This window comes from Panicum hallii, chromosome 8 (assembly GCF_002211085.1).
Source record: "Panicum hallii strain FIL2 chromosome 8, PHallii_v3.1, whole genome shotgun sequence".
NCBI classification, from domain to species: domain Eukaryota; kingdom Viridiplantae; phylum Streptophyta; class Magnoliopsida; order Poales; family Poaceae; genus Panicum; species Panicum hallii.
Window position 1 is genome coordinate 616,653 of NC_038049.1, and position 20,737 is coordinate 637,389.

General features: G+C 46.4%; 2 protein-coding genes and 1 pseudogene across 3 annotated transcripts; 1 reads left to right on the forward strand and 2 right to left on the reverse strand.

The window, feature by feature from the left end:
• Positions 1-3,751: 3,751 nt before the first annotated feature.
• Positions 3,752-6,424, forward strand: LOC112902986 (protein GRAVITROPIC IN THE LIGHT 1-like). Of its 2 annotated transcripts, none has more exons than XM_025972188.1 (2): positions 3,752-3,928; positions 4,586-6,424. In XM_025972188.1, the coding sequence occupies exon 2, from the start codon at positions 4,619-4,621 to the stop codon at positions 5,936-5,938; it is 1,320 nt and encodes a 439-aa protein (XP_025827973.1). In that variant the 5' UTR covers positions 3,752-3,928; positions 4,586-4,618; the 3' UTR covers positions 5,939-6,424. The 2 variants fall into 2 exon arrangements, with proteins under 2 accessions (XP_025827973.1, XP_025827975.1); XM_025972190.1 differs by lacking the exon at positions 3,752-3,928 and adding an exon at positions 3,944-4,025.
• Positions 6,425-7,069: 645 nt separating this feature from the next.
• LOC112902521 lies at positions 7,070-13,447 on the reverse strand (annotated as a pseudogene).
• Positions 13,448-14,278: 831 nt separating this feature from the next.
• Positions 14,279-19,433, reverse strand: LOC112902761 (probable serine/threonine-protein kinase WNK8). Its single transcript, XM_025971930.1, has 4 exons — positions 18,463-19,433; positions 16,168-17,203; positions 15,719-16,054; positions 14,279-14,893 (listed from the first exon to the last, which is right to left on the reverse strand). Exons 1-4 carry the CDS (start codon positions 18,559-18,561, stop codon positions 14,430-14,432), a joined length of 1,935 nt encoding a protein of 644 aa, XP_025827715.1. The 5' UTR covers positions 18,562-19,433; the 3' UTR covers positions 14,279-14,429.
• Positions 19,434-20,737: the final 1,304 nt, after the last annotated feature.

A 20,737-nucleotide genomic window follows, 5' to 3' on the forward strand; every position in this document is an offset into this window, starting at 1 on the left:
CTAGGATTGAGAGAATATAATATGATAATTTATGCTCATGCCACCAGTTCAAAAGGTTGAATTTATCGTCGTACTGGTTAACAGATCACTATCTAGGTAGACAGAAAGTTTAGAGAAGCACCAGAAGTAGCACTAGCAGATGATCTCCTATGCAAGGAGGAAGAACCACCAAGATCAGCACCAAGACAAGCAGCACTAGCACTAGCAAAACTAGAACCACAAATATCACCCCCAAAGATCTTACCCCAATCAGTCCTTTTCTTACCTATAGGATCTGGTTGTGCAGCCATTTGCAACCTTGCAGCACCAAATTTTTCATCATACTTACAAAAATAACGGATAGTTCAGCTCTTACCTCAGTTAAGTAGCAGGAGTAATCATTACCATTAAACTAAGATAAAAGTCTAAGAATATTGCTGAAACCTTTCATCTTAGCCCTAGGATCCAATATAAATGCAAAGGCATAAAGCATAGAAATGTCATACTAATATTATAAAAACTTATCTTTCATGGGAGTAACAACATTTCTTAAATTTCTATCATTTTCATAATTATTTAGATGGTTAGCTATCTCAAGAATATGATGCAATATTAATGGAGATGTGGGATAATAAACACTAGAAAGAACAACACTGGAATCGTACAAATATTGTTCTGTCAAGAGTGGCTGGCCATCAATCAAAGGATGGTTAGTAGTGATAAAAATAGAGAATGAGTTCTTCTGGGGCAAGAGATGTTTTAGCACGAGATAAGTGGAATTCCATCTTACATCCATATCTAAGCTAAACTTATCTTACATCCATGTCTAAGCTAAACTTGCGAGATCTTTCATTAATAATAATATAATATGATTTATATGCAGCAACGCGTTGGTTAGATAAATTTAAAAATGATATAGCAATTCTAAATGCAGACAGCATAGGCTTAAACACATCATGGCCAGTCTTAACAATAAGATTGATAATATGACAAGCACATCTCTGATGCAAGAACAACCTACCAACATAACTAGACAAGATAGGATTAAATTGATTAATAGCCCAGTGTTAGTAGCAGCATTGTCCAATATAACAGAGAATATTTTATCACTTAATCCAAAATTAGCAAGAACGGAAGTAATACGCTCAGCAATATTCTTAGCATTGTGAGACACATCAATCAGCCTGAGATCTATCTTTTTCTCTAAGTGCCAATCAACATTCATATAGTGAGCAACCACACTAAGATAATTCTCCTTACCATTATCAGACCAGATATCAGAAGTAAGAGCAATAGAGGATACAGATTTCAAACTCTCAACAAGCTGTACACGACGACGATCATTAAAATACCTAGCAAAATCTCTAGTGGTTGTTTGCCTAGAGATACGACAAAATCTAGGGTTATGAGCAGTAGCAACGTACTCTTCAAAAGCATCAGTTTCACCAATGCATAAAGGCAGGTCAAGACGTGCAATCAACATACACAACTGAGTATGAGCAACATCAGGACTATACTCCCAAGTGCGAACAGAGCCATCAGGATTAAACTCAGGCTGAGATTGAGCCATGGCAGAACGACCTTTCAAAACAGGGCATATAAGAATGTGCCTAAGCAAGTGGCCAGTACCATGGGTGGATTTACCACTGAAATCTTTCTTGCAATGCCTACATTTAGCACTAGTTCGACGTTCTTTACCGTCGATTACCTCTTAGATTTTCTCGAAGTCCTTCCACGCCTTAGAGGTGGACAACCTCCTCTTTCTGGAGCCGCCACTTCCACTGGCAGCACCGGTGCTCACACTCTCAGAGCTGGCCGGCTGCGCAGACGGCCCGTGAGGAAGTCCCTGGGCGTCTGCATCTAGGTCGATGGCAGCGTTGTTGCCAAACTTCTCTACATCCGTAGCCAGGTCGTCCTCATCATCTCCGCGAAGACCCATCACCCGCAACTCATAGCTGTGGGACGACGGGTCGTCGTCGGCCATCGTTGGCCTCTGATCCCTCGACGGCCTGCGCAAGAAGAAAGAGCAACAGAGCAGAGAAACAAGTCAGTTAGAAACAAAACAAGAAATAAAAAAAAGAAGAGAAGAGGACTGGAGTTATCAATGGCCGGAGCATCGGAGTTGCCGTTGACAACCTCACCGGAGACTAGAAGAGTGAGATGGGGATTGGAGAAGAGGAAGGTGAAGAAGGTCAAGAAGCAACAAAATAAGAGAGGGGGAGCAGATTTGACACCGAGCAGAGGAGATGAGGAGGCACCACTGGCTCGCGTCGCCGGCTGGCCGCCTCTCGGCCTTCCCCGTCTTCCCCTTCTTCAATCCCCTTCACCGGCCACAGGAGAGGGAGGAGAAGGATTGTTGGTGTCGGATCTGGCAGCGTCGAGGAGCGTCGGATATGGCCGAGCCGCGGATCGGGAGGCGGCGTGGGAGGTGAGGAGGACCTTCGAGGAGCTAGATCCGGCGAGCAGATGGGGAGGAGAAGGGAGGGGAACACCGGATCTAGGCGTGGAGAGGCGGAGGAGGCGAGGGCCTACACCAGCGACGGCGGCGAGACAAGGGAGGCAAAGAGGCCGCGGCCCGTAGGCGAGGGCGTGAGGGAGGCGAAGAGGCTGCGGGCGAGGAAGGAAAGGGGGCGGGGGTGCTAGGGTTTTGGGGCGCGGCTCGAGAGGTGGCGTGGGAGACAAGGAGGATCACCCAGGAGTTAGATCCGACGAGCAGGGGGGGAGGGAAAGAAGGGAACACCGGATCTAGGCGAGGAGAGGCAGAGGAGGCAAGGGCAGCGGCGGATCTACACCGGTGACGGCGGCGAGATGAGGGAGGCAAAGAGGCCGTGGCCTGCGGGCGAGGGAGCGAGGGAGGTGAAGAGGCTACGGGGGAGGAATGAACAGGGGGCGGGGGCGCTAGGGTTTTAGGGCCCGGCCGGCGCTCGGGCATTATATACACCGAGCCGCTCGAGCTCCCGGGCCTTATTAGGCCTCCCGTGCCCAGGCCGATCCACGTGCCTGATTGGGCCGCGGCTTAAACGTGCCGGGCTGGGCCGGCCCACATGCCGAGGAGTCGGTCCAGGCATGGCACGAGCCCCGTGCCGGGCTAGCCTGGGCCCAATTAACTTCCTGACGAACTGTGCCCGTGCTGGGAAAAAAACAAGCCGTGGGCCGGCCCACGGGGCTCGGGCTGGATGGAAAACTGTACATGCAGCGTCCTGCCCGACTGCGCCCACATATTCCACAAGCCCTGCGTCGCCAGATGGCTCCGCAAGAAGAACACCTGTCCCGCTATGCAGGGCGACGGTAGGCGGCGGCGGCGGCGGCGCGCCGGCACACCCACCACCACGGCAGGCCAACGTGGTCGTCAATGCCGCAGAGAACGTGGTGTAGCTTCAATTTCTTCTCATTTTTGTGTTCGTGTACAAAATTTCTTCTCGTCAACTGCTGATGGATATATAGTATATCGTTGGACAGTAATTTGACTCAGAACTAGCAAATCTACTACTATGGCAAGTTAAAGCTCAATTTTGTGAAGTTCTAAATGTTAAGTACTAATAATGGGGAAGTGGATTGCAGTTTGTATGATTTCCGAAGCAGGTGACCTGCCTTTCCAAAAGAATATATTGGAAAAATCACTGGAATTCATTTTTTTTTTACACTTTCCCTCTTTTGCTTTCAGTAGCAGAGTTGCTCTGCAGCTTGGTCCCAGACAGATAAACGTTGCCTCCGCCGGGAACCTTTTGCTTTTGCTGTTCCCGATGCCATGATGAATTGCCGACCTCCGTTTTTGTCCTCATCATACCAGCACGTTGTTTTGTCGTTCCCAATGCCATGTTGATTTCGCCTCGCTTTGCCACCGCCGCCAAGAAGTCCATAATGTTTCGAAAATAAGTATTTTAGACCAGGCAAGGGAAGAAGGCTTCACTCATCTCCCTCATCAATCTAGCGGTTACTCTACCCGCAGGTTACTACTTCTCTTCTCTGCTTCTCCCTGTCCATCATTAACCGATAATTGCGTTTGCTGATGGCCTTCATTTGTTCTTAGTTGCTTCTGTCAGAAGGTAAAACCTGACATGATTTTGTTTGCTATTGCCTCCACTGTCTTTGATGCTTCCTGTAATTCCATACAACTTTTTTCGTTATTCAGATCCTTCCACTTGTTCAGTTATATATCTGTGGAAGTTTCATGCCAGCATCTGTTTTTTTTTCTTCTTTATTAAAGGACTTGGACTAGATCTGTCTTGCTCATTCTTGCAGTTCTGGGGATTCATCCTACTTCAATGGCTTTTTAGATAATCCTGCTGCAATTGGAAAACTGTATACTGATCCTGCTACAAACAGCGGATTTGTATCCAAGATTCACAATTTATCTGTTTTGTTTCATCTTGGGAAAGAAAAGAAATGTTTTTCATAGAATGAGTGTGAGCAACAAGCACAGCCAGTTATCATCCAGTCTCTGCATCAAAAACCTTCCAGCGTTCCTCTGCCGATTCTGTTTGATTATTATTTTTTCTCTCTTCCTAGATGCTGGATTGAAAGCAGTCACTAGGCCAAAGATTTGATTTTTCTCATATTCTCGTTCAGAAAAAAAGTTTGATTTTTTTCTTGTTTCTCTTCCTAGATGCTGGACTGGAAGCAGAGTTACTAAGGCCAAATGGAGTCAGCAACACCAAGAACAAGCACAAGGACTCCTACCTGCACCGTTCCTGGGCTCCTAGTCGGCCTCACCAAGCTCTGCAAGCTCACCAAGGTCTGCGCAGCGCCAGCACTGGACGATGAGACAAAATCACAACTTGGAAATTTTTGCGGTGGATATGATCAGAGGCTACTTCTCATAAGACTGTTTGAAGCAATGGGATCCCTCAAGTCAGCTTACATCAAGCTCCAGAGAGCTCACATCCCCTACGACCCTGCCAAGCTCGCCTTCGCCGATGAGATTATCACGTCTGAGCTGGATTCAGTAGCAGCTCTGCAGCGCCTGTGCAGTTCCAGTTGTGGGATCGGGTCATTGGTCAACGAGCGGTGGTCCTTGGTTCAGGAACTGGAGGCCGAGACGAGGAAGAGGGATTCAGACATCGTGCTGCTGAAGAGAGAACTGGAGGCGCTGCAGAGGGAGAACTCGAGACTGAACAAGCAGATCAAGAGCGAAAAGCCGTCGTCAGTCAAGCACACTGACAAGGGATTCGTCGTGCCGAAAGAGATGACCGCGGTGACGCCAGGAGCATTGTCGGAGCTGTTCAAGGTGGCAGCAGCATCGGTGCACGACTTTGCAGAGTTGATTGCTACTAGCATTCTGGTACCTTCAGATAACTGCGTGAACGATGCAGTAGAGCGGTCATGGAGGAGGTACTCACTTGAGGCGCACCTGTCGCGAACAATGCTCGTCGGTGTTATTACCACAACTCAAGAAGAAGAAGAAGAAGATAAAGAAGGGCTGAAAATCAGTGGTGCTTGCTTTGAACGGATCATGAGGTTGTGCGACCCTCTGGACGCCTTGATGCAGTACCCAAGCTCTGGTTTCTCGAGATTCTGCCGGTCCAGATACTTGGCCGCCGTGCCGTCGGAAATGGAGGCGGCAATGTTCCGGAACCTGGACCAGAGGGCGTTCGTGGCGCGCGGCGGGCACCCGAGGACGTGGTTCTACCGGGCGTTCGCGACGATGGCGAGGTCGGCGTGGGCGCTGCGTGTGGCCATGGCGCGGTGCTTAAAGCACAGCCACGGTGTCAGAATGTTCTATGCGAGGAGAGGCAGTGAGTACGTCGAGGAGTTCATGGAGAGCGTGGCAGTGGCTGCACCTGGCGTCAGAGAAGGAGAAGGTGACGTGGAGGAGAAGCTTACGGTTGCCTTCACTGTGACGCCCGGAGTCAAGGTCGGCGACACGGCGGTGGCTTGCAGGGTGCTTCTCTGTCACCGTCATCATCAGGAGGGGATTCATTCAAGTCCAATGACGGCTGTGGTCAGCAAGCTTATTTAAGTCATTCATCTAACTGTACTATGCCCAACAACTAGCTAGGCACTTAACTGTTTATCTTTTCTTAAAAAAAATTATCTACACATTATTTCGCTCTTGGCCGCCCAAATATACTAGTTGATTGCACGTGGAAATGTAAGAATCTTAAGATTTTTTTTTGGAGTAAGAATCTGAAGAAATTGATTGCACGTTGAAATGTAATGCATATAACACTTTCAGCTATCGGATACCACCTCCTAAATCTGCGTGCAGACAAGACGGAAATCCCTAATCTGCTGAGCTAAGGACCTTGGCAGAATCAGTCAACTATACCATGCGTCCATGCCCTGTTCGCCGCTGCCACCAGCTCCAATTGTCATTTTTTTTATGCCCGCTCATCCTGTAAACAGCACCAGCACTTTGAAGCTCCCTAATGCTCCATGTATCTTCATTTTTGTTCAGTCCTGAAATATTTTAACAGAGGCATTATCAAGGTGGAGAAATGGGAATGACAACCACTGCAGCTTATTGCTCACATCTCATCCTCCTCTACAATGTACATGGAAAAACACCTTATTCACAGGAAAAGCCACAGCAACAATGTCTATACCACTACTGGAGCTGACTGTATCTACAAATCTATCAACAGCTGCAAACTGAGATCCTTCCTAGCCATATTTGTTAGTGAAACTGGGATTGTAACAGAGCCGGTATTGGATAAAAGTAGCTTTTGTTTGATCTAAGTATTACAGATCTGGAAAAATCTCATAAATGCCAGCCTATTTTCAAAATGAAAAAAATAGCTTGTGTTTGATCTAATTAAGTAATACAGGACTGGAAAAAAAATCTCCTGAAATGCCAGCCGATTTTCAAATGGGAAAAAAACATACACCAAAGTTGAGACAGTATGATTTGCAGCCAATGAAGTGCATAGCTTGTCGAGCATCAATAACTGGAGCAAATAGTTTATTCTGGGCAATATGGTAAATTTATATTTTACTGCTCCAAAACATTAAGGCTTGAGTATTAAAGATGTTCATAATACACAAAAAAATGGAGAAAAGCAAAGCTCAAGGTTGAGCACAAGTGGCAGCACAGAAAGTGCAAGGGTTACAATCAGAATAATCTAACCTTGACATGTTATAGGTTGTGAGCACAGAATATTTAGTATTCATGCCAAAAGAAAAAGAAAAGAAAGAACACAGTGTTGAGCAAACCAGTATCCACAGCGCCTGTGCCTGCCTTCATCATCCATCCTGTCTAGCATCCATGACATCAACTGTGAATTTGTACTCCTGATCACAGCCCAAATAAGAATCTGACATCAAGTAAATCATGTAATTCTTTCTTCCTGCTTTGGCCGGAGAAGCGAACTCTAGCTTTACTCTTGCTGTCTTTTGAAATGCCACTCTTTTAACCGCCAGCAACTTGTCAGTGAAACTATCACCAATTACAACCCACCAGCCTTCTTCCTTGGGCTTGGGGAACCTCGGAGCATGAACTGACCCAACCTCCGACAGCAAGTTATTAGTCATATCACGCTCTAATGTTATCTGCATAGTTATGTTGTCACCAGCACTAATCTTATCACCCTCACAGACCTCAACCAATATCAACATTGGGAAACTGTTTGAAGAATCCGATGATGTCCTGCAGGTGAGACTTTGACAGCTGCAAGAGATTCTGCATCTCATCAATATTCATCTCAGCAAGATCATAGATACTCCTCATGGCCTGCCCTTCATTTTCCTGGCATCTCTGGGCTAACTCTTTGGTAAAGTGTGGAAATTGAAGAAGCACGGAATCATGATCCCACATGCCTTGTGTCACCATTTGACTCGATCAACTCCATTGCTTTGAGAGCAAGACTAGGCCAACCATTGCTGGATATAACATCAACCATTCCCTGGATCAATCTATGTGCAGAGAGGAGAACCTCACGCTGATCAGCTGCCATGTTCCCTATAACCATGTGCCTGGACAAGTGGGCTTGCAGCAGAGCATTGGCCTTGACATGTGGATCACCAAACTTAGGTTTCTCAATACAAAATCTCTGGTGGCGAACAAGCTTTTCAATGAACTTCTCCTCACCAGGATGTCTTGGAAGCGCTGCATATTCTGAAGCAGATGCTACAATCTCTAGGAGACCTTTCATCTTAGTCACCTGAGTTAGCATAGAACTGAAATGGTCAACCGTTGTGTAGCTAATGTAGTAGTAAGAAGCAATAAGGCCAAGGTTAAGGGGCTTCAGGTACATATCTTCCTCCACAGCCACACACTTTCTTGACTCTAGATAACTCAAGGCAGTATCAATCAACTCAGAAGATAATCACAAAGATGTCTGTGGTTTACACCCTCAAGATTGTAGTAGTTAGGATTCTTTGTCAGCCGTCGATACATGAAAGTCCAAGTAAGGTAATCCACAGCCTCTTGTTTATTTTCTATAGCACTGCCAACAACCTCAGCATTCATATGATCATGCAGGAAATGGTGAAGATGACTCTCAACAGGTAAGGCCTCAAAAAGGAACTTCTTATAGTACTCTTTCTGAGGTGCATGGCACAATATCACACATTTTCCCGAGTTATCTTGAAGTGGACTGCTGGCATGACTGACCATTTGAAGCAGATCAGTGATTGGATAATCGATGTGAGCAGTATCACAGCCATTGTAGTACTGCGTCCCCATGACAACAACCAAATGAGCAGGCAATGACCTTCCCCAGCACATTGTGCTGCTCGCTACACACACTTGGATCCTCCCACACAGGAACAGCTGGGTTACAAGTTCCTGGTCAAGTTCACTTAGCCCCTCATGCAAGTAGCCTACACCACATTTAAGTGTACTTTTAAGTGTTTCTTCATCAATGCCTTTGGTGAAAGTTTCCATCTCATCTTCTGGCCCAAGAAGAAATAGTGTTCCAGCACCCTCAGCACTGGAGTATGCACACAAGTTCAACGCAGTCAGTCTGGCATGCATCCTTGTCGGTACAAATACCAAGGCAGGTTTTTTACCATTATTTGCATGTTTTCTGATGGTAGCGTATGTAGGCTTTGTCATTGGTTGCATCCTTGCCTCAAAGTTTTCTGTGTCCACACCCTGAATGTGGATTTCTAACGGAACCGGTTTCACTGTTAGAGAAAAATTGAAAAGGCCATGAGAGGTGGCACCAATCCATTCACCAAGATCTTTAGCATTTGCAAGTGATGCTGAAAGTGCTACAATCCGTATGTTACTGCCAACGTACTTCGAAATACGCTTCATCCTAGATACCACAATTTCCAAAACATGTCCCTTGTCAGAACCGAGCAGATGAAGCTCATCAACTATAAATAAGCTGACATGTTGGATGTGCTTTATCTGCTTCCATCGGCAAGATAGTGCATCCCACTTTTCAGGAGTGCTGATTATGATATTCCCTTTATCAAGAACCTTCACATCAGCTGCAGTTTCACCTGTTAGCTCAACAACCTTGGCAAACTCTGCAAATTTGTGCTCCCAGTCCCTATTTCTTTCTCTTGCAAGAGCTTCAATTGGAGCTATATACACAACCCGCATGTTGCTCTCACCAGACAATGCCTTCTGGTGGTTTCTTAGTATAGCAAACTCCGCACATACCGTCTTCCCACTACCCGTTGGCACAGCGACAAGCACATTGTCATCACTATTATACAGGACAGGGAATACTTGTGTCTGGATGGGATTGAAATGCTTGAAAGCGCCATATAGAACTTCATACCGTCCATCCCTCAATGCAGCAAGGGGAAATGGGTGCAGGTCAAGCAATTCAGTTGGTGGAGCATATTTTTCTGTTAGAATTAAATGCCTAAAACAGACAGGAAGGATTGTGTGAGAACCAAGCCATTTGTCAGATACAACGCGTATAAAATACTGAGGAGGCAGTGGCTCATATATCGGCACTGTGAAGTTCAATGTATGATCTTCATCCACATATTGTTTCTTAAGTCTAAAATACTGATGGTGAAGAATACACTCACCATCGTGGTCCTCAACTATGATCCAAAAGGGCTCTACATGGCCATGTATCTCATCATCCCATTGGAAATCAGGTGTAATAGTCAGCTGAAGGCCCAAAAGTGCATGAGTAATTGGTTGGACGTGGACTGAAAGGTTCAACTTTGGCAATTGGTGGATGCACCTGAATAGCTGCCTCCCCATCTTAGGATAACGAATCAGCTCACCAATTTCCTGTGATGACAGGTCATAATACCTCTCCCAAGCCAATTCCTTTTTCTCCAGTTTCATCAAGATTTCCACTGGAATTATAGGAAATTGGCGCAAGGGAGTTTGAACACTCCACATTTGTCTATCAACCATCTTGCAAAGATTCAGAGCTGTCAGTGCTAGTTGAGCCCATCCTCTCTTCAGAATTATCTCAAATAATGCTCGAAGAAGACGGCCAGCACTCTGTCTGATATAGACCATATCAGAACTAAGGGAAAGACCATCTAGTTTCAGCCTAGAAATATATGCTTGCAGCAGAACATTAATCTTTGCACTGGGCTCCTCCAAGCTCTCTTTCACAGGAATTGGCACGCGATCCAAAAGCTTTGCAAGTTCCATTTTCTCATCCTCCCTAACACTAACATACTTGAATTCTTCACTCAGGGAGAACAGTTGGAACAGCTGAATCTCACCCATAGTTGGCATCAGGTACTCATTATATGTCGAGATAGTACTGTGACCAATATAGTAATAACTCGCAACCCTTCCCAAACCAGTAGCTTGAAAGTACCCTGTTTTTCTGTCATACTTTATCAAACTGTTACTCTCCAGTAGGCGAGCAGCAGAGTGTATCAAGTCCGCTCTTCTTTCATCAACTGTTTTATCTCGCTCCATAATATCTACCGGCAGACCATACAATGTCGGATTGCGGAGCATTCGAATATAGAGATAAGTGTAGCCAAGCCATGAGCATGCCTCCTGAGCATCCTGAACAGTCCCCAGAACAATCTCTGCATTCAATTGATCAGCCAATCTGGATATAAAATGACTCTCAATAGGTAGCTGTTGATTCATAAGAGACAGGTAATACTGCAATTCACTGTGACCAGTTAAGATAATTCCCTCTCCATGTGTATCATACTGAGGCCTTCCGGCACTACCAAGCATCTGCGTAACATCCAGCAGACTTAGTTCTGTCCAAGCACCTTTTTCCGGATTGTAAATCTGGGTACCATTTATGATAACGGTGTGAGCAGGCAAATTGACACCCCACGCAAGGGTGGCTGTCGATACAAGAACCTTTATATGCTTATCTCTAAAAAGCATCTCAGTAAGTTCACGGTCAACCCTTGCCAACCCAGCATGATGAATAGCAAACCCATATGGCAGAAGGTCTTTAAGATCACTGATTTTCACAAGCTCTACGGTACTACCAAGAATCTCTTGGCTTGCACTCTCAAGCCTCAAAAAGCAGCTCAATGTGTCATTAGCCAAAGCAGTGTCTCTAATAGCACGAGCAGTTTTCACTGTCTCCTTCCTTGAGTGAACAAATATAATCACTTGATGCTTACCAGCAGCAGCCATGACCTTCTCATAACAAATTTCATTCATCAAGTGGAACCTTTGTAGTGGCTTCCTCACAGTGATTCCAATGTACTGCTGAGCAAGAGGGCAAGGTCGGTAACTGTTGTCAAAATGGAAAAGGCCATCAGTACGAACACGCAAGAACACGGAAACATCATTGTAGTTTGGAAGAGTCGCAGAGAGCCCAACCAAACGAATATGTTCCTTGGTTGTCTCAATCTGCCGAAGTGTTCTAGCAACGATGCTCTCTAGAACAGGCCCCCTGTTATCATGCAGTAGATGGATTTCATCAAGAATTAACAGCCTGACCGTTTGGGTATAGGTTCTGTCACCTGATTTCCTAGTCACAATATCCCACTTCTCAGGTGTAGTGACAATAATCTGCGCTTCTTCAATCTGTTGTTTTGTCAAATTTTGATCTCCACTAAGCTCCCTAACAGTGACATTGTAATCTTTCAGGCGCGCCGACAAGTTTCCAACAACTTCAGCAACCACAGCTTTCATCGGGGCCACATAGATGATTTTGGACTTTGTGTTGTCGAACTGTCCATCCTTCATATGCATGCCAACCTGCTGAAGGATTGTAAGCAGAGCCACGTTCGTCTTGCCAGCACCAGTCGGAGCGCAGAGAAGGATATTATCTGGTTTGAAAAGAGCGGTATCGTAAACCTTGCTCTGAACCATATTCAGATGTGTCATCCCAGCAAAAGCTGGTTGTGCCCACTCTGGCATATCAGATATCTTCACAATCCTCTCTCCAGATTCATATGGCCTAGCTTTTGGTGCAGTCACGTGAACTTCCTCATAGCCCTTATGAGCTGTTCTAAATGATCCTGGAGGAAGCTCACATTTTCTGTTAGACATCAAGAGCCCACCCTGGTGAAAAGAAAGGCTATCAAGATCAAGCAGCTGCCTCTGTTCTTTGAACCTCGCAGCTTCTGTGTCCTGCTGTATTGCCTGGCAACCCTTCACACCGTGAGAGCCAGCGCCCTCGTTGTTGAGAGACCTCTTGGCCTGATCCCCGATGCTTCTATCCAGAGTTTTCTGGCTCTCAAACATTGCGGATGCTCTTGTTTCAGATAGTTGGTTCAGTATTGGAGCTAGGCTTGGATTGCCGGCCATCTCTTCCACTATCTTGTTCCGTTGTTCCTGGTCTTGAGCCCTGGCTAAGCGGGTACACCACACAATCTTGAGGCGGTTGTACAGGAGCAACTTAATGAGATCAAACTTGGTGTAATCCAAGAGCATGAGAAGCCGGTTCTCCACTTCTCTGTTGCCGGTGCTCACCGAGATTATGCTTAAGATCTCCTCGGAGAGCTTGTGGGTATGCTGGGGATCAATGTCAGTCTCCTGGAATGCTTGCGATACCTTCCTCTGAATCCAGTAAGCATCGATATCCTGAACGTCAATGGTTAGTGCCTGGTTGGAGTTGTGCAAATCATCATTGCCACCATGAGTAACAGCAAACTCACCTCCCATCTGCATTGTAGCTCCAGCAGCACTTAATCCAGCAAGATTGCCGCTGCCGTCGTTGTCGTCGAACTCATCTTGCAGGTGATCGAAATCAGTGCCATCGCCGCTTTCGTCAGAGGGTTGGAACACCACAGCAACGCCAACATCCTCATCCAGGGCCATGTCCATTCCGTCAGCAGCAGAACCGGCGGCGGCATGGAAATCGGTGATGAGGCTCCCGGTGGAGACGATCTGGTGGAGCACGTGGTCTTGGATGGGGCCAAGGAGCGTCTGGATATCCTCACCGTCTTCACGCCGCGGCCTTCCACCTGCAGCAGGCCTCTCAACAACAACAACATCATCATACTGCTGCCACACCGTCCATGACGATGCCCCGAGAGAGAAGCAGTAGTAGTGAGGAGCAGCTACGAGTGGCTGCTCAGCAGGAAGCCCCGAGGGAAGCCACCGCCATCCGCCCCAAGCAAACGCACCAACTGATGAACAAGCTATAAATATATATACAGCTAGCATAGCATATATATTGTTTTGTTCTTTTCATTTCTCTATCTTGTGTGTTTCTTTGCCTGATATATATATAGAAGAATTGATGTAAATATATGTACCTAGTTCATGTGCACGCATGCAGAAACGTCGTTTGTTCTAAGTTTTTCAGTAAAAAAAAATAAAAATCTGTTCGATCTCGCAACATAATTCATGCATATCTTTCTTTTTCATATCGGCCGCTCTCTTACGGTACCAAGTTCGTTATCACATCCTCAAACTAAAATAAAAGGAAACAGGATCTCCAGACGCATGCATTTTCTTGTTCTTGGATCAAGCGAGGCAGAGCCACCACCTCTTGATCGATGGAGCAGACACCACCCTCTCCCTCTGCCGTGCCACAGGAAAGGGAAAGGGGTCCGTCTTACGCGCTTTTCTTTTTTTTGTCTTTCATCCACGCGGTTCGGATTCAGTTTTGCTAATTCCAACAGTCTTGTCAAGATTTCAACAACCGCATATTTAAATAAATCTGCGCCGGAGTACGGAGGACGAGGAAAATAGATTATGAATCAACAATCAAGGCACGAAAGACACCGCACAAGCTAAACATTTCTCACTCGATCATCGTACGGACAAAAATCACAACAGTTTGTTCTAACTGAATAAAAAAATATTAGTATTCTATGCCATCGTACGGACAAAAAATATTCTGTGCTTTTCCATGGAAATTGAATCGAAAGAAATGATCTAGGAAAAGAAAGAAAATATATATCCTTGGTTGGAACAAAACACATTCCATTTCCATGGCATATATTATCCACGGAGTATTGTATTGCCGCATTACTCGGAACAATAATAATGTACAGAATGATAAGCTATATATATATATATATATCTATATCTTAAGTCCTTAACAAACCATACTGGCTGCACTAATTTTCTACTGTCCTACAGTGCTTACTCTCGAGCCATATGGCTTCCACGCACCATGTACAGAAAAAAACCAGATTACTCAAAGCATGACGTAGTTCTGGTGATGCTTGTCGTCTCTGCTCCTCCTGCCACGCGTCGACGACGACGAGGAGGTGGTGGTGGTGGTCGGCGCCCGGAAGCCGATGTTCTCGACGGCGCCGACGGTGTTGAAGAAGAGGCGGCGGTTGAGCTCCTCCACCAGCGTCCGGTGCAGCAGCTGGCTCCGCATGTCCACCATCGACCGGTTCCGCGTCATCCTCCCCCTCCTCCCGTGCCGGTCCTCGTCCTCCCGCCGCCGCGGCCGCCCGGCGTGCGGCGACATGCTGCACTGCCGCTGCAGCTGCCGAGCCAGGGAGCTGCCGAATCTCGTGTTCTTGGGCTGGGCCTTTGAGAATCCGCTGGGCCCTCCGACGACTTCAGGTCGTGGTGATTGGGCCTCGTCCTGATTCCCCGAGGAGCTCATGTCATCGTCGTCGCTTAAACAAGCGCAGTAGTACCCATAATCTACACCAGAAAAGTTTTTGAAAAAAAAATGCACACGTGTCAAGCTCGATGGAGCAGTGCTCTCCCCTTAAAGATATACTAGGATAGATATGCATGAGGGCTGCCTGCAACGTGACATACTCTAGCAAGAATGCAAACAAAAAGCACTGGCGACGCCTACGTGTGCCTACCTAGATAGGGTGCCAAATAACCAGATGATGCATGGCTACTGCTGTGGTGTGCTTGGAAAACAAAACAGCCATCTGTTCCTTCCAAAAAAAAAACAAAACAGCAATCTTGTGGATAAGGAGCCAGAACCGCCGCGCCATAGTCAACATTTCCCAGTCCAAATTGTCAAAGTGTCATATCTAATACACACGTATGCATGCATCCACACAGGTACAAAAGCAGGCAGTTCGGCAAAGATGCCCTGGCTGGCTAGCTTCCATATATATTCATGACATGTGCATTTTATATGTATGTTTATGTTTGGACGAAATCAAATCAAATTATTCTTTCATTCGAAAAACAATAAAAAACATGCATACAAATCACTAATATGTGCCATAAGTTAATACTACTATCTCCGTCCATAAAAGAATATAATTATAGGATCCGTGCCGGTCAAAAATCAAATTTATAGTAAACAGTATTAGCGCTTATGTCTCCAAATAAATTTATTATGAAAATATATTTATCTTGTATCATGAATGTTATTATTTTTTATATAACTTTAGTCAAAATTTAAACTGTTTGACTTGTCGAAAAGCGAGAATTGCATTCTTTCGTGGATGGAGGGAGTAAGAAGTAAAATGCTCGAGTACGGTTAAAAAATAACGTTGTTACCTTTGGACCAGGCACCGCCTTGTGGGCGAGAGAAGTCTTCGGAGGCGTAGGGACAGACAGAGCTTTGGGAGGAGGTGGGGGAAGAGGAGAGATAGTAGAAGGGAGGAGGGCGCTCCTCGCTTTCGTCGTCATCATCATCATGTGCCGCGTTCACAGCATACTCGTGCTGCTGCTTTCGCCCGGGAAGCAGCCTCTCGATCTCCTGCTCGATCATGGCCGCGATCTCCGATGGGTCCCGGTCCCTGATCTCCAGCTCCTTGACCATCTCCTCCGCCACCTCTGTCGCCGTGTCGTTCACCATGTCGAACGGGAAGTAGATGTTCCGAACATTATTCCCTGCACATGTGCATGTACGTGTATGATCGATCAGGCATCTGCACTCAGTCAAGTGATGCCATGCAACATAATCTGAATGCATCGCACTGGAACGACGGATGAATGTAACGTACCTGTCTCGTCGGCGATCTGTACTTTAAGGAAGATGGTGTCCTCCTCGGCGTTCAGCTTGCCGGTGATGGTCATCTCAGTCGTCCTGGCCACTAGAGGATCGTCTGCATCCTCACTTACATCCTGATGATCATTGCCCAACGACGAAACATCGGAACTGCTGCAGGTCGAAGAAGAAGGAGGACCAGCAGGCGGCAATGGCGGCGGTGCCATCGTCACGGCGGCACACGACGTCGTCGACATGACGTGATGATGATCGTCGAGTAGGAACGGATCCAGCAGCAGCTCTGCCGCGGACGGCCTCTTGGACGCGGCGACAAGGCACCTGCCGATGAACCGCCGGGCCTCCCCGTCCTCCACCCGGTAGAAGGCGTCGGGCAGCTTGCCGGCGGTGACCTTCTTGTAGATCTGCGCGGGGTTGGAGCACTCGCTGTAGGGGTACTCCACGGTGAGCATCTCCAGCATGCACATGCCGAACGAGTACACGTCCACCAGCTCGTTGTACTCCTCGTCGTACATCTCGGGCGCCATGAACTCCGGCGTCCCGATCACGCTGTGCGCCGCCTGCCCGGCCTCCCGGAGCACGGCGGCGAGGCCCAGGTCGCCGATCTTGACCTGGCCCTGGTGCCCGTTCACGAAGAGGTTGTCGCACTTGAGGTCGCGGTGGATCACCGGCGGGCGGTGGGCGTGGAGGTAGGCGAGGCCGCGCAGGATCTGGCGCGCCCAGGACCGGACGGCGCGGAGGCTCACGCGCGGGTAGCGGAGGCGGTAGGAGCGGAGCGTGCCGGAGGAGAAGAGCTCGGTGATGAAGTTGAAGGTGCGCCGGGGCACGTCCACCCAGGACGCGTGGAAGCCGATGATGGCGTCGTGGCGGAGCGTGCTCAGCAGCTGCACCTCCGAGTACATGCGCTGCACCGCGTCGGGGGTCCGGAGGACGTCGCTCAGGCTGGCCTGGTTCCACGCCACCTCCACGCCGCGCTCCTCGTCGAAGCCACGGTACACAGACTTCATCGCGCCCTTGCCGAGCAGCTCGTCGAACTGCATGATTGTCAGGTTCAGATCAACATAAAATTAATTAATTATGCCTTCAAATTAGCAAGCTAGCTCATAATTTTCAAATTATATGGAGTATTATTTATGCGCATCGATCCTGAAGGAAAAAATGACATTATATATTTCTTCTGGAAATGAATGGCGTTATTTTTAATATATAAAAGAATGTTATAGTTAACTCCTCTGTTGAAATCTACTGAAAGAAAAAGGATGAAGAAAAGTGACTAGCAGAAAAGATGAACCGCACCATATCTAATGGATATGACTTGGTAACGTACAGCATATACTTTTTGAAGCTTTCAAAGCATCTTATTATTGGCATATTGACAGATGGGCAAACCTCTCAGCAAATCCAACTTGGGAAAGTTCAAATACCAATCAAACACCATCTCTGACTATTGGAAAAAAGCTAGCACTCTTTTCTGATTGGACCAAAAATCACAATCAAAGTCTCTCACCATCTCAGATTAATGATTCACTAGTTGACCAAGTATACGATAATGGTATTATCTTTCTGTACAAAAATTGTTTACTATTGTTCACATGATGCCATCTGAGAGTCCACCTGAGCAACTGATTAATTTAGCACCAGTATTTGACCCTGATCTTGATGTGTTCAACAATATAATAGTGGCCATGAATATCTTGATGGTTCCACCTTTCATATTGCAAATTAAACTTATGGTAAACACATTATGCAGTGATCGATATGGGTATTGGCAACTAACTAAAAGAAACCGGTCTAGATGATGTGTGCTATCAACGAACTGTATGGAAAGAAAACAAGATTTACAAAAGCCAAATGGAGATGGGATGAAAAGGAAAAGGGCGCAATTATTGTGTCCTGTTCTACAGGTAGCTCCGATGTGCACATCACAATGGAATAATCTATCCTTAAAAAAACATGATTAAGAAGAACAACCCTATATCTTAACTAATTAATGAACTAAGGTTTTGCTGTCAGCATGTGATGGAAGTACACCATCTCTACTAGCACAAGTTATCAAAAACCAATAGTAGAGGTAGCTAGGACAGCGATTGGAAAGAAGGGCAATTCGAGGGGAACTAGTACTTCTCTTCTTCTAATCATCATGCATCAATTCGTGGTAACTATCTTACTATAATGTCAGGTTGTTCATTCTGAATCAAAGCGGAGCAAGAAATTAAAAATGAACTTTTCGTGTTTGTCATCAGCAATTAAACGAAGTAGAAATTAAGGATGAGATGTGTGCAGTAATACATACCCGGCCATAGCGACCAGTGGGATCGGTCTCGACGTATCCGTTGGTGTTGTCCCCCACTACCGCCGGCCGCCGGCTGCCGCACCGCCGAGGCCCGGACATGCTCGACCGGGCTTGGTACTTGGTTGCACCACTGACGAGAAGAGAATTGCTAGCAAGGATGATGTGGAAGAAGACAATCAGAAGAGGCGTGTGCTAGAGGCCGGGCTTGGCGAAGTTGTGGTGGTTGTGGGTGGCGTCGTAGGTGAAGACACGGAAGAGGAGCCAGCTGAGGCTGGAGCAGTCGACGATGATCCACGGCGCCATGGACGGCCAGGAGGAAGAGGAGGAGGCCCCCGCGTGCGCGTGGTGCGCGGCGCCGAGGCAGCAGGACCGTGCACTCATCTGACGCCACTTATATGTGGCAGCGACACGCACGATAACTGATGGAGGAGAGATTGATTGAGTGATGGAACAGGATGCCTCCCTCCAAATTTAAAGTGCTTTGCGAATTAAGTGCAACCAACTCTTATTCCCTCTCTCGATCGATCACCTCAGTTTTTCGCGCATGCGCCTGCAGAAGACAACCAATCGCACATGTTGATTGCGAGCTCTGACAAGACGACGCGACACTTGATAGGTATGCAGAGGACGGAAGCTCGAAGCAGAGGAATAAACGATGGATGGATGGAGAATTACTGGTGCAGAGAATATGTACACAAAAAATCGACCTCTCGCCTTCCCTTGTTGTCACCTGGCCTGGCCTGGAAGAAGGCAAGCTACTAGATTGATGAGAGAGATGTGGTGGGAGGACTATGTGTAGAAAGAAACCAGACTGCCTGGCTCTGGCTAGTAGAGAGAGCAGAGGGATTTTTGTTTCTCTCGTCGCAGATGAGTGAGCTGCTGAGATTTTTGCTCATTCATTGGCAGTTACAAGGAGGATCTGAACTTGAAGAATCCATGCCTCAGAAGCATCTTCTCTCTGTGGTGGATTCTTCGGCAATAATCTGCAGGAATTTGTGTGAAAAATAGCACAGGCTGGACTCGAAGCAGAGTGGCGAGAGCTGCAGCGATTTGGGTGTTCTTATGCAGGCAGACTGTCTGCTTTGCTTTCAGGGAGATGATGCTGGTGCTTCAGTGTTGAAATATGTAGGGAAAGGTAGGAGAGCTTAATTGGTTATTTGGGAAGACAGACAAACCCATCCAGCTAATAAAACGCGTATGTCGCATTCTGAAAATATAAGATGCAATGCAACTGCCTTTTTTTCAATACTATGTGCACATGATCCTTAGTTGACTTCGCTTGTTTCTGTAGGAAGCTGTGGCATATTCTCTCTGCACTTTTATTTGATGTTTTAACAAAAAAAAACGATGAATGAATGCTATTCCAACGATGAACAAAATTAGCAAAACTTGTACACTCAAGTTTCATGGTTCTAACCATTGTGACGATAATAATAGCTTTATGCATCATTTCTGTCCTTCGACGCAAACACTGATAATGAATGCTATTCCAACGATGAATAAAGTTTAAGCTCCTGATTCAGTCCGATCTATAGGTAACCTTTTTTCATTTTATTCATCTACCATCTAGCCGTAATGTAGCTCCAATTTATTGTGGCACTGTTTATTCTAGGCTGGAAATCATGGCATATATTCAGGAAAGTGACTAATTTCCCTCCGTTCTCTTTCAGGGTTCAAGATTCCTCATAAGTCATTTTCAGGCCCCTTATGGGGTAGTACTAAGCCAGTACCGCCACCACCACCACCGGCTCAAACCTGAAGACGGTTCTCATTTGATCGTTGCCCAATCAACTAGTTGTTAGTGATGAGCAATCATCTTCAAAAGGAGTACGTGTAAGGTTATATGGCAGGCCACATGTTTCTTCAATAAAAACAATACAAGCCCTGCATACACAACGAAGGTCATGACCTCTTTTTTTGCAGTATGTCAAGATCATATATACATACTAGCTGCTCCTAATAATATATATGATGGTTCTATGATCAAAGTACAATTATTTTGCTAAATTATGTGTTCTATGATCTTTATGTGCTTATGTGGCAGACACCATAGACAAAACTTTTGAGCTGCCGTGTCTCTTAGACAAAAGTTCAATTGGTTAGCTGCAAACCACAACTTTGAGGTTTTCTTAGTACCCAGGCAAAATGAATTTGGGTCCCAGTATGAGTACGACTAATAGCCGCTGCCATTAGCAATGCCCAACAAAAAAACATGTCCCTCAATAATTCAGAAAGATCCAATCTGAAGATCAAAAGTATTATCCACTAGAGGAGA